This window comes from Apium graveolens, chromosome 8 (genome assembly GCF_009905375.1).
Source record: "Apium graveolens cultivar Ventura chromosome 8, ASM990537v1, whole genome shotgun sequence".
Classification (NCBI taxonomy): Eukaryota; Viridiplantae; Streptophyta; class Magnoliopsida; order Apiales; family Apiaceae; genus Apium; species Apium graveolens.
This window is the reverse complement of record NC_133654.1, coordinates 15,025,602-15,038,263: the sequence shown is the minus strand read 5'-3', so window position 1 is coordinate 15,038,263 and position 12,662 is coordinate 15,025,602. Positions and strand designations below refer to the sequence as shown.

General features: G+C 37.0%; 3 protein-coding genes across 3 annotated transcripts; 1 reads left to right on the top strand and 2 right to left on the bottom strand.

Annotated features, from left to right (window-relative positions):
• Window positions 1-2,213: 2,213 nt before the first annotated feature.
• Window positions 2,214-7,194, top strand: LOC141679319 (uncharacterized). Its single transcript, XM_074485820.1, has 4 exons — window positions 2,214-3,057; window positions 3,228-6,577; window positions 6,680-6,902; window positions 6,992-7,194. The coding sequence occupies exons 1-4, from the start codon at window positions 2,214-2,216 to the stop codon at window positions 7,192-7,194; spliced, it is 4,620 nt and encodes a 1,539-aa protein (XP_074341921.1).
• A 2,096-nt stretch (window positions 7,195-9,290) lies between these two features.
• LOC141678663 (beta-1,3-galactosyltransferase pvg3-like) lies at window positions 9,291-10,622 on the bottom strand. Its single transcript, XM_074485016.1, has one exon. It carries the CDS (start codon window positions 10,611-10,613, stop codon window positions 9,648-9,650), a length of 966 nt encoding a protein of 321 aa, XP_074341117.1. The 5' UTR covers window positions 10,614-10,622; the 3' UTR covers window positions 9,291-9,647.
• A 468-nt stretch (window positions 10,623-11,090) lies between these two features.
• LOC141676475 (major strawberry allergen Fra a 1.07-like) lies at window positions 11,091-11,871 on the bottom strand. The gene is made up of 2 exons (XM_074482129.1): window positions 11,573-11,871; window positions 11,091-11,447 (listed from the first exon to the last, which is right to left on the bottom strand). The coding sequence occupies exons 1-2, from the start codon at window positions 11,758-11,760 to the stop codon at window positions 11,165-11,167; spliced, it is 471 nt and encodes a 156-aa protein (XP_074338230.1). The 5' UTR covers window positions 11,761-11,871; the 3' UTR covers window positions 11,091-11,164.
• Between the last annotated feature and the right edge of the window lie 791 nt (window positions 11,872-12,662).

The window sequence follows — 12,662 nt, the reverse complement described above, 5'->3', positions numbered from 1 at the left end:
TATTAAAATTATAGCTGCGCATATTTGTTTCTTGAATTAAAATTAATATGTATATATTTATTCAGAAAAAAGAAAATTTGAAAAATAATTTACGAATATATCCTTTTTATTTACCTTAAAATATTTGTAAAAAGTCAAAATGAGTTATATTGTGAGAGGGGGAGTACCATAAACGAGAAATGTATAGTAAATAGTTTGTTCAATATCGCTTATTGTCATTTTTAGATATATTAATTCCAATAAGATTTTTCATCAAATAAGCTTATATATGCATTAAGAAATGAGAATATAGTTAAATTTTAATAAATTATGCCAACTCCTGCCAATTTTCCTTTCTCTCCATGTTATTGTGAGAGCTGTGTTTTTCTCTTCTTTTCTTTGTTAAGATCTGTAAGAGTGTTTTCTTTTCTGAGGTATGGAGGCTATCAATAGGCAAATGGAAGGGATGGATATCGAGGACGAGGAGAATGAGGAATTGGTTTTTGACGAGGGGGTGGAGGATAATATAAACAAGTTTGAACTTTGTCTTGTTGGAAGCTTCTTGACGGAGAAGAATGTCAACTCAAAGGCCATGAAATCGAAGCTAGCGGACGTGTGGAGGCCAGCAAAGGGCATCAACATTAAGGATCTGAAATCTGCTCTTTTCCTGTTCCAGTTTAATCATATAGATGATATGCAGTGATGGGTTCCGAAGGCATAAAACGCAGCGGATAAACGTAAATAAAACAAAAATTTCGAAACCCAAAAACAGGATCCATGTATAATTATGGGCAGATTATGGAGATAACGAATCATACCTTTCAAGAGATTAACTTTCACGAACTCAACGGAGATCCTAGCTATCACGCTTTGTGTCTACCTCTCGGAGAAACACCTCTATGGTATCCACACGAGCACCTTCAAGAACGTCTCACGAACTTGACTACGGAATGGATGTACTAGCCTCCTTCTTGACGATCTGAATTGCCTCTGCCTCTCTTTGCTGCTAGGGTTTTCTTAAAAAAACGTACAAGCCTCTTTCTCCTCTCATTATCTATTTATAATGACTGATTAAAAAGGCCCATAATAGCAAAGCCCAACCCTAGTAGGTATTGGATTAAATAATAAAAACGAATTTCTATTATTTATTTAATAACTAAGTCATACTTAATTATTATGGGCAAAAACATTCCTTTTAATTCGAATTTATATTATCTCAATTAAGTCTTACTTAATTATAATAAAATTCAAATAATCATCAATTAATTTAAATCCATAATTTAAATTAACTATTCCATTAAGTGCTCTATTTGTGCGACCCTATAGGCTATTATTTAATTGGCAATAATTTTATTCTCTAATAAAATTATAAACAATGAGCGGTATCTAGTAATACATCATTGTTACCCAATTAAACAATAATTAAATCGTGATTAGATAAAACCTTTTGTGATTAATGTTTTTTTTCATGTAATATAATCCCTTTAACCATACATATTATAGATTAAACTCGAGGCATGTATTTAGTCATCCTCTTCAACATTTAATCCGGGTTTACTTGATCCATGAGTAGATTATCGAGACAAATCATTATTTGAGCATGGCCATGCTTTTATAATCTCACTCAATCAAGAGGCCAATAATATCTCTCCTAATTATAGGAGGGTTAAATCCTTTATCTATCATTCATATTTCTCATACGACTTATGATATACCCGATGTCCACTTTTATCATCACCCGATCAAAAGTAACTTTTAATGTAGTCAAAGTATATTAATCCTCGTATAGAAATATAATGATTTCAAGTCAAAGGATCGTTACACCATTATCACTGTGAGTCTTTCTTATGACTTTATTAAACATGAAGAATCTCACTGTGGGTCTGTCCAGTACCATGTACTCTCACATGTACCTATATATTGACTTTAGTATCCCCATACTTATAACCAATGAGATGTGGTTATCTTGTCAAACAACATACTAGTCTATCTATGTATTATTATTGTCCTATATAATAATACTCGACTAGGGACCTTTAAGAATATGATATATTATATAATCTCAAGTTCAAGTCATGTACTTAAACTATACAATTTGTATCATGATTCTAAGGACATTTATTATGCTAACAAAATATCGCAGTAATTAAGGTCATAATAAATACATTTATTGAATGATCAATTGACATAAAGATAAAAGAATAATGTATTGCCTCTAGGGCACCTACACTAACATGCAGTGGGTATTGAATGGTGGTCCTTGGTCTTTTGATGGAGCTATGTTAATCACTAATACAATAGGTACGGGAGAGGATCCTTTGGAGGTATCTTTGTATAACATTCCATTCTGGATTCAGTTGTATGGTTTACCTGGGAGCCTCATGACTGAACAAGTTGGTAAACAACTTGGTGATTTTTTTGGTACGTTTGTTATGTATGATCCCAACAATAAATCAAGCATATGGCGTGAATGCATGAGGCTGAAGATTTTAGTGGATGTCAGAAAGCCACTAAAAAGGAAGAAGAAGATATATCGAAAGAATGGTTTTGAATGCATTGTGCAATGCAAATATGAAAGATTGGGCGAGTTATGTTTCATTTGTGACATGGTAACTCACACTGAGAGGTTTTGTAACAAAAAGATGGATAGGAGTTCAAGTGAAATTGTCAAGGAGTGGGGGAACTGGCTCAGAGCTCCACCACGCAAGGCGGCGGGGCAAGAATGGAGTAGGTGGCTCAGAGATGAACGTGACGTTGAGTGGGGCGTAAATTCAGGGAATGCTAACTACAATCAGCACTTCTCGGAATCAGTTTCTGCAGATAGGATGAGGGGAGGTAATCAAGGGCGAGATTTCAGGGGAAAGGCTCATATTGGTGCAGAGAAATCTCAACAGATTGAGTTTTCAAATGTGTTGGCGGCAAACATAAAAACCAACTCACTTATTAGGCCTGATATTGGGGAGCTAAATGGGCTTAATATGGAGGAAAGAAAAAGAAGACGTGGGCTGGATAACACTGAGTATATGGAAACTGAAGGTGACAACATGATTTTATTATCAGAATCTAATCTTTCTAAAGGTGATTGCGCAGATTCTTCTCCTGAATTTTTGGCTCAGCTTGCAAAGCAAGCTAGCCAGCCCAAATGAATATCCTCAGTTGGAATTGTCGGGGGTTAGGGAGCCCTTGAACAATTCGTGTTCTTAGTGACCTGTTAAAGTCACGTAATCCCGATTTCTTATTTCTTTCAGAGACTATTTCTTTTACAAATAAAATCGAGGAGCTTCGTGTTAAGTATGGCTTCTCTCAGTGTTTTTCAGTTGATAGAGTAGGTCGTAGTGGTGGTTTGGCAATTTTTTGGAAACACAATGTGGCTTGTGAAGTGGTAGGATATTCTCAAAACCATGTTGATGTTAATTTTATTGAAAATAATGCAGCTATCTGGAGGCTATCTTGTTTTTATGGCTTCCCGGAGAGAGAACGTCGTAAACACTCTTGGGATCTAATTCGCAGGTTAGCAGGAGTTTCTCAAATTCCTTGGTGCATCATAGGTGATTTCAATGATTTACTTTATTTTTCGGATAAATGGGGTAATCTGCCTCATCCTCAAAGTTTAATGGATGGTTTTAGAGCTGCAATTGATGACTGTTTTCTTTCGGAGCTTGATCTTAGTGGTGGTAAATACACATGGGAAAAGAGTCATGGGAAAAGCGATTGGGTTCGGGAGAGATTGGATAGAGCTTTTGCTACTCAACAGTGGTGGAATCTTTTTCCTCTCTGCAAGTTGCTAGTCTACCATGTGTCGGTATCTGACCATGATCCAATTTTTCTAGACTTGCTCAGTACATCCTTTTCAAAGAAGCAGTTTCGTTTTAAGTTCGAGAACACATGGCTCCAGGAACCGAATTTTCTTAAGGAGGTTTCAGATTTTTGGCTTGAACTGCCCACTGTTAATATAATTCCAAAGCTTGTTTCTGTCTCAAGCTTCATGGCTCGCTGGGGGAGGAACTTTTTCCACAAGTTCCGAGATAAGATTAGACGTCAGAAAGAGGTGATAAGGCTTCTGGTTGATCGTGTAGATGAGGATGGAATCAGTAATTATTTTATGGAGAAGGAAAAGTTAAATGATTTATTGTGCCACGAGGAAGTGTATTGGAAGCAGAGGGCTAAAAATTTCTGGCTTACAGAGGGAGACGCTAATACAAAGTTTTTTCACGCGAGTGCATCAGCTAGAAAGAAAGCTAATTATCTTCCGTTTCTTGAGACGGATACAGAGGAGGAAGTAAGTAATCATGAGGATATGTGTCAAGTGGTAAAGGATTATTACACTGCAGTGTTCACTAGTGGGCATAATGCTGAGATACTTCAGCTGGATGAATCTGAAAGGCGTATAACAGAGGAGCAAAATCACATGTTGGTGGTTGAGATGACTTTCGAAGAATTTTCAGTTGCTATCAAGCAGATGCACCCGGATAAAGCCTCGGGTCCTGATGGATTAAACCCTGCTTTTTTCCAGCAATTTTGGTCTATATTGGGGCGAGAAGTTTACGAGAGTTACAAGTGCTGGTTAGACTCAGTCTCTTTTCCAGCAAACCTTAATGAGACCAATGTGGTTCTCATTCCTAAAAAGGAAAATGCTCGTTGTATGAAGGACTTACGACCAATTGCTTTATGTAACATTCTATATAAGGTCTTAGCGAAGGTGCTCTCAAATCGATTGAAAGTTCAATTACCAAATGTTATATCAGAAAACCAATCAGCCTTTGTACCGGGAAGGAGTATAGCCGATAATGTGTTAGTAGCTTTTGAAGTTGTTCACCATATGCGTAGGAAGAGTCGAGGCAGGGATGGGGAGATTGCTTTGAAACTGGACATTTCTAAAGCCTACGACAGGGTAAACTGGTCATATTTGAAAGCTCGAATGCAAGCCATGGGTTTTTGCAGAAAATGGATTCAGTGGATCATGCTTTGTGTAACCACAGTGTCATATGATTTTTGTTTCAATGGCACTTCTGTAGGTCCTGTATGTCCATCACGGGGTCTACGACAGGGGGACCCTTTGTCCCCGTATTTGTTTCTCTTGTGTGTGGAAGGTCTGTCTAACTCTCTTGATAAAGCTGCTATGGAGGGCAACATTCATGGGTCTCAGTTTAGTAATACAGCTCCAATTATTACTCATCTGCTTTTTGCAGATGACAGTTTTCTGTTCTTTTGTGCCAATCTTGTTGAAACCACTGTTGTCAAGTCTCTCTTGAACGATTATGAGGCTCTATCGGGTCAATCTGTGAATTTTCAGAAGTCTGCAATTTTGTTTAGTTCAAATGTCCCACAGTCTGAGAGGGGAACTTTAGCTGGGATTTTAGGAGTATCGAATGAGCTTCAGGATGGAAAATACTTAGGCCTCCCTTCTTTTGTAGGTCGTTCAAATAAAAGGGTGTTTGGTTTTGTCAAAGATAAAGTATATAAAAGATTACAAGGTTGGAAGTCGAAAGCTATTTCTCAAGCAGGTAAATCAATTCTGATTAGAAACGTGGCTCAGTCTATTCCCTCGTATTGCATGTCGTGTTTTTTGCTTCCAAAATCTCTATGTCATGAGCTTGAGAGGATGTTAAATAAGTATTGGTGGTGTACTAGCTCTAGTGATAGACGAGGAATAAGCTGGCTCTCTTGGGATTCTATGAGTTCATCGAAGAGTAGAGGTGATATGGGTTTTAGGAATCTTTACGGTTTCAATATAGCACTATTGGGGAAACACTGTTGGAATTTTATAAAAAAGCCTCATTCATTGGTTGCTCGTGTTTACAAAGCACGTTATTACCCAGATTCTCATTTTCTTCATGCCTCTGTGAGTCCAGGATCTAGCTACATATGGTCGGGGATCATGACAGCAAGGAGAAGCGTTTGTAAGGGATATAGATGGATTCTTGGAGACAGTATGGACATCAATGCAATAAGGGACCCATGGTTGCAGAATAAGGATGATTTTTGTGTGTCTCAAAGTATAGACTATGGTTGTAATCAAGTGCAGGTATCAAGTTTTTTCAGAACAGATGATAGGAGTTGGGAGACGGATAAAGTTAAGTCCTTTTTTACAGAGGATGATGCTCGTCTGATCTTGGCAGTGCGTATCCCACAAAATCCTGCAGTTGATCGTTTAGCATGGTCTCGAACGACAAATGGTCAATATACAGTGAAGACAGGTTATCAGCTTTGGCATGATTCCAATATAGGACCTGGTAGTGTCTATCAATCTAATGGCTGGAGCAAGTTGTGGAGATTGAATCTTCCTCACAAGATCAAAATTTTCTTGTGGAGATTTTGTAGAAATAACATCCCTGTTCGAAGAAGATTGAGTGCAAAGGGAGTGCGGCTACCAATAACTTGCCCTATGTGTATGGCAGATATTGAACACCTGGGGCATGTTTTTTTCGATTGTCCGTTTGCTTCTAGTTGTTGGCATTATGCAGGTTTAACTTACGATATGCAGACGGTGGATTTTGTCCCTGACTGGCTTATACAAAAGATTAGTAGTGCTTCGAGGGAGGAAATTGAAGTGGTGGCCAAGGTTTTGTGGGGAATCTGGTTTTTTAGAAACAGAAGGGTATGGGATAACAAGGTGGTTACAGGACGGGTGGCTATAGACTGGAGTTCTAAGTCTATCTCAGATTGAAAGAAGGCAAAGCATCTTAAAGCCTAAAATCAGGTGCTCAGTGTTAGGGCTAGTAACAAGTCACTTCAAAAATGGAAACCTCCTCGTGAGGGTTGTCTGAAGTTGAACGTTGATGCATCTATAAAGTTGGGATCAGACTTGTTTACCGTAGGTCTTGTTCTTCGTGACCATCATGGAATTTTTGTGGGAGGAAAGGCCATCTGTTTACAGATGGTGAGCACAGTTTTAAAAGCAGAAGCTCTGGCTATTCAGGAAGGTTTGCATTGGTTGTGTTCGATGTCGAATCAGGTGGTCTGTATAGAATCAGACTCTCTCCTCTATGTGCAAGCTATTAATCATTCCCAGGAGAATCATTTGGAAGTTGGCCATATTTTGGAAGATTGTCGCACGACTTTACTGGATCAGGGTTTTCAATTCAATTTGTTAAAAGGCAGGCGAATAAAGTAGCCCACTTGATGGCTCGTTTACCTTGTTCGCTAGATTGCCCAAACATATTAACGTCTCCTCCAGATTTGTTGTTGGAGACTCTTTTGCATGATGTTGCTTAGTGAAAGTTAGCATTTTCTTCAAAAAAAAATAAATTATGCCAACTCAGAGCTTAATTTGAGTTAGTGTTCCCAATCCAACAGTATTTACTGTATTGTCTAATCACATTATTATGACGGGAAGTGTAGTCGGTTAGTAATTTCGAAGTTATCAATGCTTATTCACAACATGAGACTCTTCATCTACTCTTGTACCTTTCATCTACTCTTGTCTATATATTTAACACAAACACTCTCAAAACAATAGTATCAACTATCAAGCAACATCACCAAGCAAGGAAGAAGAACTGCGAACAGTCCAACAATGGGGTACGCTCTTAGCTTTTTATAATATTTATTCTCTCTGTTTATCTTATTTGTAATTTTGGGTCTGTTTTTTTATTTGTCATTTATACGATTGAAATGTGTTTTGACCGATTAGTTAGAAAAAAATATTTTTTTTAAAAAAAATTGTTAATTAAAATATAAGTTGTCTAATTTTATTTTTTAAAAAAAATTATAAAAAATAATTCTAATTAGCTGATCAAAATAAATTGAAATGCGTGCAAAATTTAAAGTGACGAGTAAGAAAAAACCGGAGTAAGTAATTTATTTTATGCTCAATGCGAAACAATCGTTCAATTCTAGTTGATATTCCGCTATTTTTGATTAGAGTGTTTTGAAAGTAAAATTATTTCATGCAAATATAGAAAGTGATTTGTTGATCGTTTTTTATCAGAGCAAAAAGCGGAGATGCCATCAATGGAGTGAAGGAAAACTTGGAGAAATGCTTATCAGATATTGATAAGTATCTCGAAACCCTTTCTACAAGTCATGAAGACTTGAATGCAACTTTCCGAAAGTTTAACGATCAATTTCAAGCCAATCAGTCTCGTATGGAACAAGTGATCAAGCTGTTGAAGGAAGAAGTTGCTTTGTTGGAGTCTGAAATTCGTAAAAGAATAAGCCCATAAGAAGTTGCATGTGGATTTTAAGTATGTGTTATGACAACTATGTTGCTTTTAGTTTTATTAAGTAAGCTTTAGTTAATCCTAAGATGGAACAATGCAAGTGATGATGTAGGGGTTGTTTATGTTTCGAACAAGACTAATTTTCTCCCTTTTGCATGTGGATTTTAAGTATGTGTTATGATAACTGTGTTGCTTATGTTTAATATTGTTCGTTTTTGTTGTGTTTAGTAGCGCTATTGCAAGTGCCCCTTTGTGTTATTATGTTACAACTGTTGTAATGTTATAGTAGTAGATGAACTAATTACACTTTAAAGGATGTTAGTAGGTAATCATAGTAGGTATATGGTCATAATATTAAGAGGATAGATTGATATTAAGGATTCAATGAAGTTGCTCGTATTTTTGTTGGTGCATCTATTGTCTTGACTACCAGTTCTAACCATTTCTTGATGGATCAAGCCCCTCCTTTTAAATGCCTTGTGATTAAATAACTTTTAGCCCTTATTCGCGATTCCTCCTCTAGTGATGAACCCAGTTGCATCTTTATCAATGCCCATCCCAACCTACCAAACATCGTAAATGTAGGGTCTGATTAGAAAACTGATGCGCTAAGGCCAGCATAGGAAAGGAAAACACCATTGCTTATATATACCTTCCATTGTAGAATTTCATTCCAACCACAATGACTTAAGAAACAACCTACTGAAGGATGATTCAACACGGCCTGTTGGGGATTCCATCCCACTATATGCCTGCTCTCGCTTGCCTATTTGAGCCATTGCTTCTTTCAAAATTACTTCAGACTTCTCGTTTATAGTATCAGGGCGACCAACCCTAAAGGATGGCCTTTTGGGACCTCAAGTCCAAAAGCTTATTTCTTCGAATTATTCCTGTTTAATGAATCCAAATATTTATCATACTATATTAATTATGTTATGTTTTAGGGAACTAATGTGTTAAGTGTACACTGAGTTGCCAAGATTGATGTTAATTTTTCTTGACCCATGTCTAGATTCTAGACAAATTATGGGTAGTTTGTGGGACACAAAAATGGAGGAAAATTCAAAACATTTCAGAATGAAATTCTCTTCTAATGGCAATTCTTCTACTAATCTGACAACTTCTCAAAGATTTCTCCAGCATTTGGTCTCAAATAAGAGCCTGCCTCCAAACAAGCTCTTGTAGTTGCAAGATCTGCTATTGTTACAGCTTGAGAATGAGAAACTAACACATTATATGACTCCGTGTCTGTTTGGATCGGTTTATATTTTTATTATGAGTGAATCATTATTTATCTGAATCGCAAGTATTTTGCATTCTTCTACAATGTAAGAGATTGTCTAGCTGAACTAAGATTGAACAAAGCAGGTCTAATATATGTTTGATGAGTTTTGCTTCATCAGCAGCCTTATCCTTGTAAAGTTCTCCTACCAGCTGTGCTCTTCCTGCAAAACATTTTCCTAAGCTACCAAAAGAAAAACTTTGAGCTACTGTAGATCTTGTTAACTAGAAAAACTTTAGATCTTGTTGAAGGTGCAGTCCGATAGTGTAGAGTTTGGATTGCTGAAGTTGCCCGGTGACGTTGAAATAGGTAAGCACATTCAGCCACTGATCCCATCTTTTGAGCCGATGAACTGCAATAGTGTCCGGAATGAGGTCATGTGAGCACCTTCCATTGGTTCCTGGATAATCATACATTGCTGGCTTACTAGAAAACCTGTTTCTTGCCTTGTTCCCCATGTTCAACCATTTCCCAACTAGTCTATCCTCTGGTCCAATAATGTCTTTTTTCGGGATTTCAGATTCTTTAATCCATTCTACAAGGTCCCAAGATAGCACAAATCCCATTCCTGACATGTAATGGACAAAAGGATTCATGCTAGGACAAGGAATTACAAATCCGTAATACAAATCTGACCTTGGTTGAACAGAGAGTGACAATGCCAATGGCGCTAGCCTCAGGTAAACATCATCATCAGCCTTCATTACATAGTCGTAACGGTGGGGAAGGATCTTTGAGAGTGAAGAAAAGTAAGTAAAAGTCTTTCCATTGTTCATGTTTTCTGAACAGTTCAGGATAATAATGTCATTATAACGTAGTATTTCAAGAGAGATCAATGTTCGTTGCTCAGGCTTGGTGAGGTTACAAAAGACAAACTTCACATCGATTTTGGCTATAGGTGAGGATTGTATTCCATAAACGAGGCGGAGAAAATGGCGACGGTCATAGAAATCAGCCCGAGTGAGTATACCTATTAAGAGGCTGAACTGGATTTGTGGATGAGGCGAGTCACAGAGAGTGGGGGCATTATTAGAGGTGAATTTTGACTGCGATTTCACATAAATGTTGAAGAGGATGAATGCTATAATGATAATAATAGCTAGAGAGGGCAATGTAGCAAGAATTCGCCTTCTGCGTGGCATTTTAAGGTAGATATTTAAGTGTACAAATACTTTTGAAGTGAAGTTCATATTATAATTTGTGAAGATGATGAAAATAAGTAGTAACCTGGAGATGTTCTTGCAGACTTTATTTACCTTGAATATGAGTGTGCATGTGAATAAACAATGTAAGATGTTTTTTCTCATGCTTTACATGCACAAATGTAAAGATTTCAGGCTGAGTTTTTGGCTGAATGTGAGTGAGAGAAATGAAGCAAGTACTCATAACGTGAACTCACATTTAGAATGAGCCAAGAGTTAACAATAATGTGCATGTTTGGCAGTGCCTCATTTCTTTACATTCCGAAGAGAGTGGCCAACACACATTCCGGAGATTTTGAGATTCTTGCTAATATAGTAAACCATAAGTACGCTAGCTAGTTATTGCGACATGGATCCATCTCTGGCCGAAATAACTATAATTGTATTAGAAATAAGATTCTTTATTTTTATAAACCCGTCCTCTCCTTATTCTGAAATAAAATTATAAACTGTTACAGACGAAACCGTAACACAACAAGACATGCATTTGCCGTAAAACCTATTGGAGAGAAAAAACAGACATCGCAAAACTAAAAACTTTAGATGTAGGCATCAGGATTTTGGAGGAGATAGGCTTCAACAACTTGGTACATCATCAAAACCTTTTCCTTGCCTGCCTTGATGTCCTCTTCCTTGAGCATGAAATCGCCTTTCGTGTAATACTTACTAGTCACCTTAGAGATAGTGCCACCACTAGGAGAGGACTCGAACTTAACCTCATAAGTTATTTTTTCAAGGTTTTCCACCAAGGCATCACCTTCCAGCAACGTGTAGTTATAGGTGTAGTTATCTTCATTGAGCTCGTCAATGTAGTACTTCACACTATTGAAATTGCGGCCTACGTGAGTAATATTGATATGAAACGATTAGTATAGAAGCATTCATTATCTTTTACTAGAATGCAGGTCTATATGTATGCATGAATGAAGAAGCATAAATAAATTAGCAGACCATCGATAAAGTTAATTTGCTTGATGCTTCCAGCTCCTCCGTCGCCTTGAATGAGTTTAATGCTCTGGATACCTTGTGGCAAGAGTTTTGGAATCAAGTTGTGAGAGTCAAGGATGGAGGCCTTGAAGATCCTTGATGTAGCGATAGGGGAAGTGTACTCATCAGTGTAGCTTGCGAAGCCCATGTTTTTATAAAAGGGTATTAGTGACAACTAAGGAGAGGTGATAAATTAGAAAAGTGAAGTCTGTTTTGAGATTTTTAGGGATATGTTGAGAGGATGGTATTTATAGGATAAGCAGGGACCATTTTGAAGTGTTTCTTATTGTGGAATACCATGTAAAGTTAGCATGGTTGAAAGGAACAAATATTCTGGTGTTTGTCCATTCTGGCGTCACCAGATGATTAATCAAATATATAGGTTCAAGCACACACTACAGAAAAAAGAGATGGAGGTAAGGACACCCTTCAGTTTCTTATCTGATGTTGCCTGGGGATCACTTTCGAAAAAAATTGCACAAGACAAAATGTTGGATCTCAGAGTATTAGAAAACATATACCGGAATATAATGCTGAAAGGAGTCCAAATATCCAACATACCTATTTGATATAATCTAATACTCTTGCTTGGAGGTAAGTATATGACAACATTCTTACTCTGTTACAAACTCCTGATTCCGACGATATCCTAATTTTTGTTTTTTTAATATCTGCGAGTTTTTAATTGGTGTAGTTTTTGATTGTTTGCTTAAGAGTAACACGAACCAAGTAGCCAGTATTAGATATTTAGTTTGAGGTTTTTAATAATTCAATTGTAGAGTTCCTAGCAAGCTGTTAAGAACTTATTATGTTAAATCAAACATCAACAAGTAGGCTAATTTTTTATATACTCATAGCCAGTGACTTACTAATTAAGGCTTAGCTTTCCCTCTATCTACATAAGAAATCTTGCTTAGTAAAAGCTGATAACTATATCTGATTTTTCTCACACTCATGTGCTTATGTGCATCTGGCACTTTGTTTTACTGTGGTCTGGGTGCCATCAGACAACACTAAAAATAATATGCCTATAATGTAAAACTAGAGCGT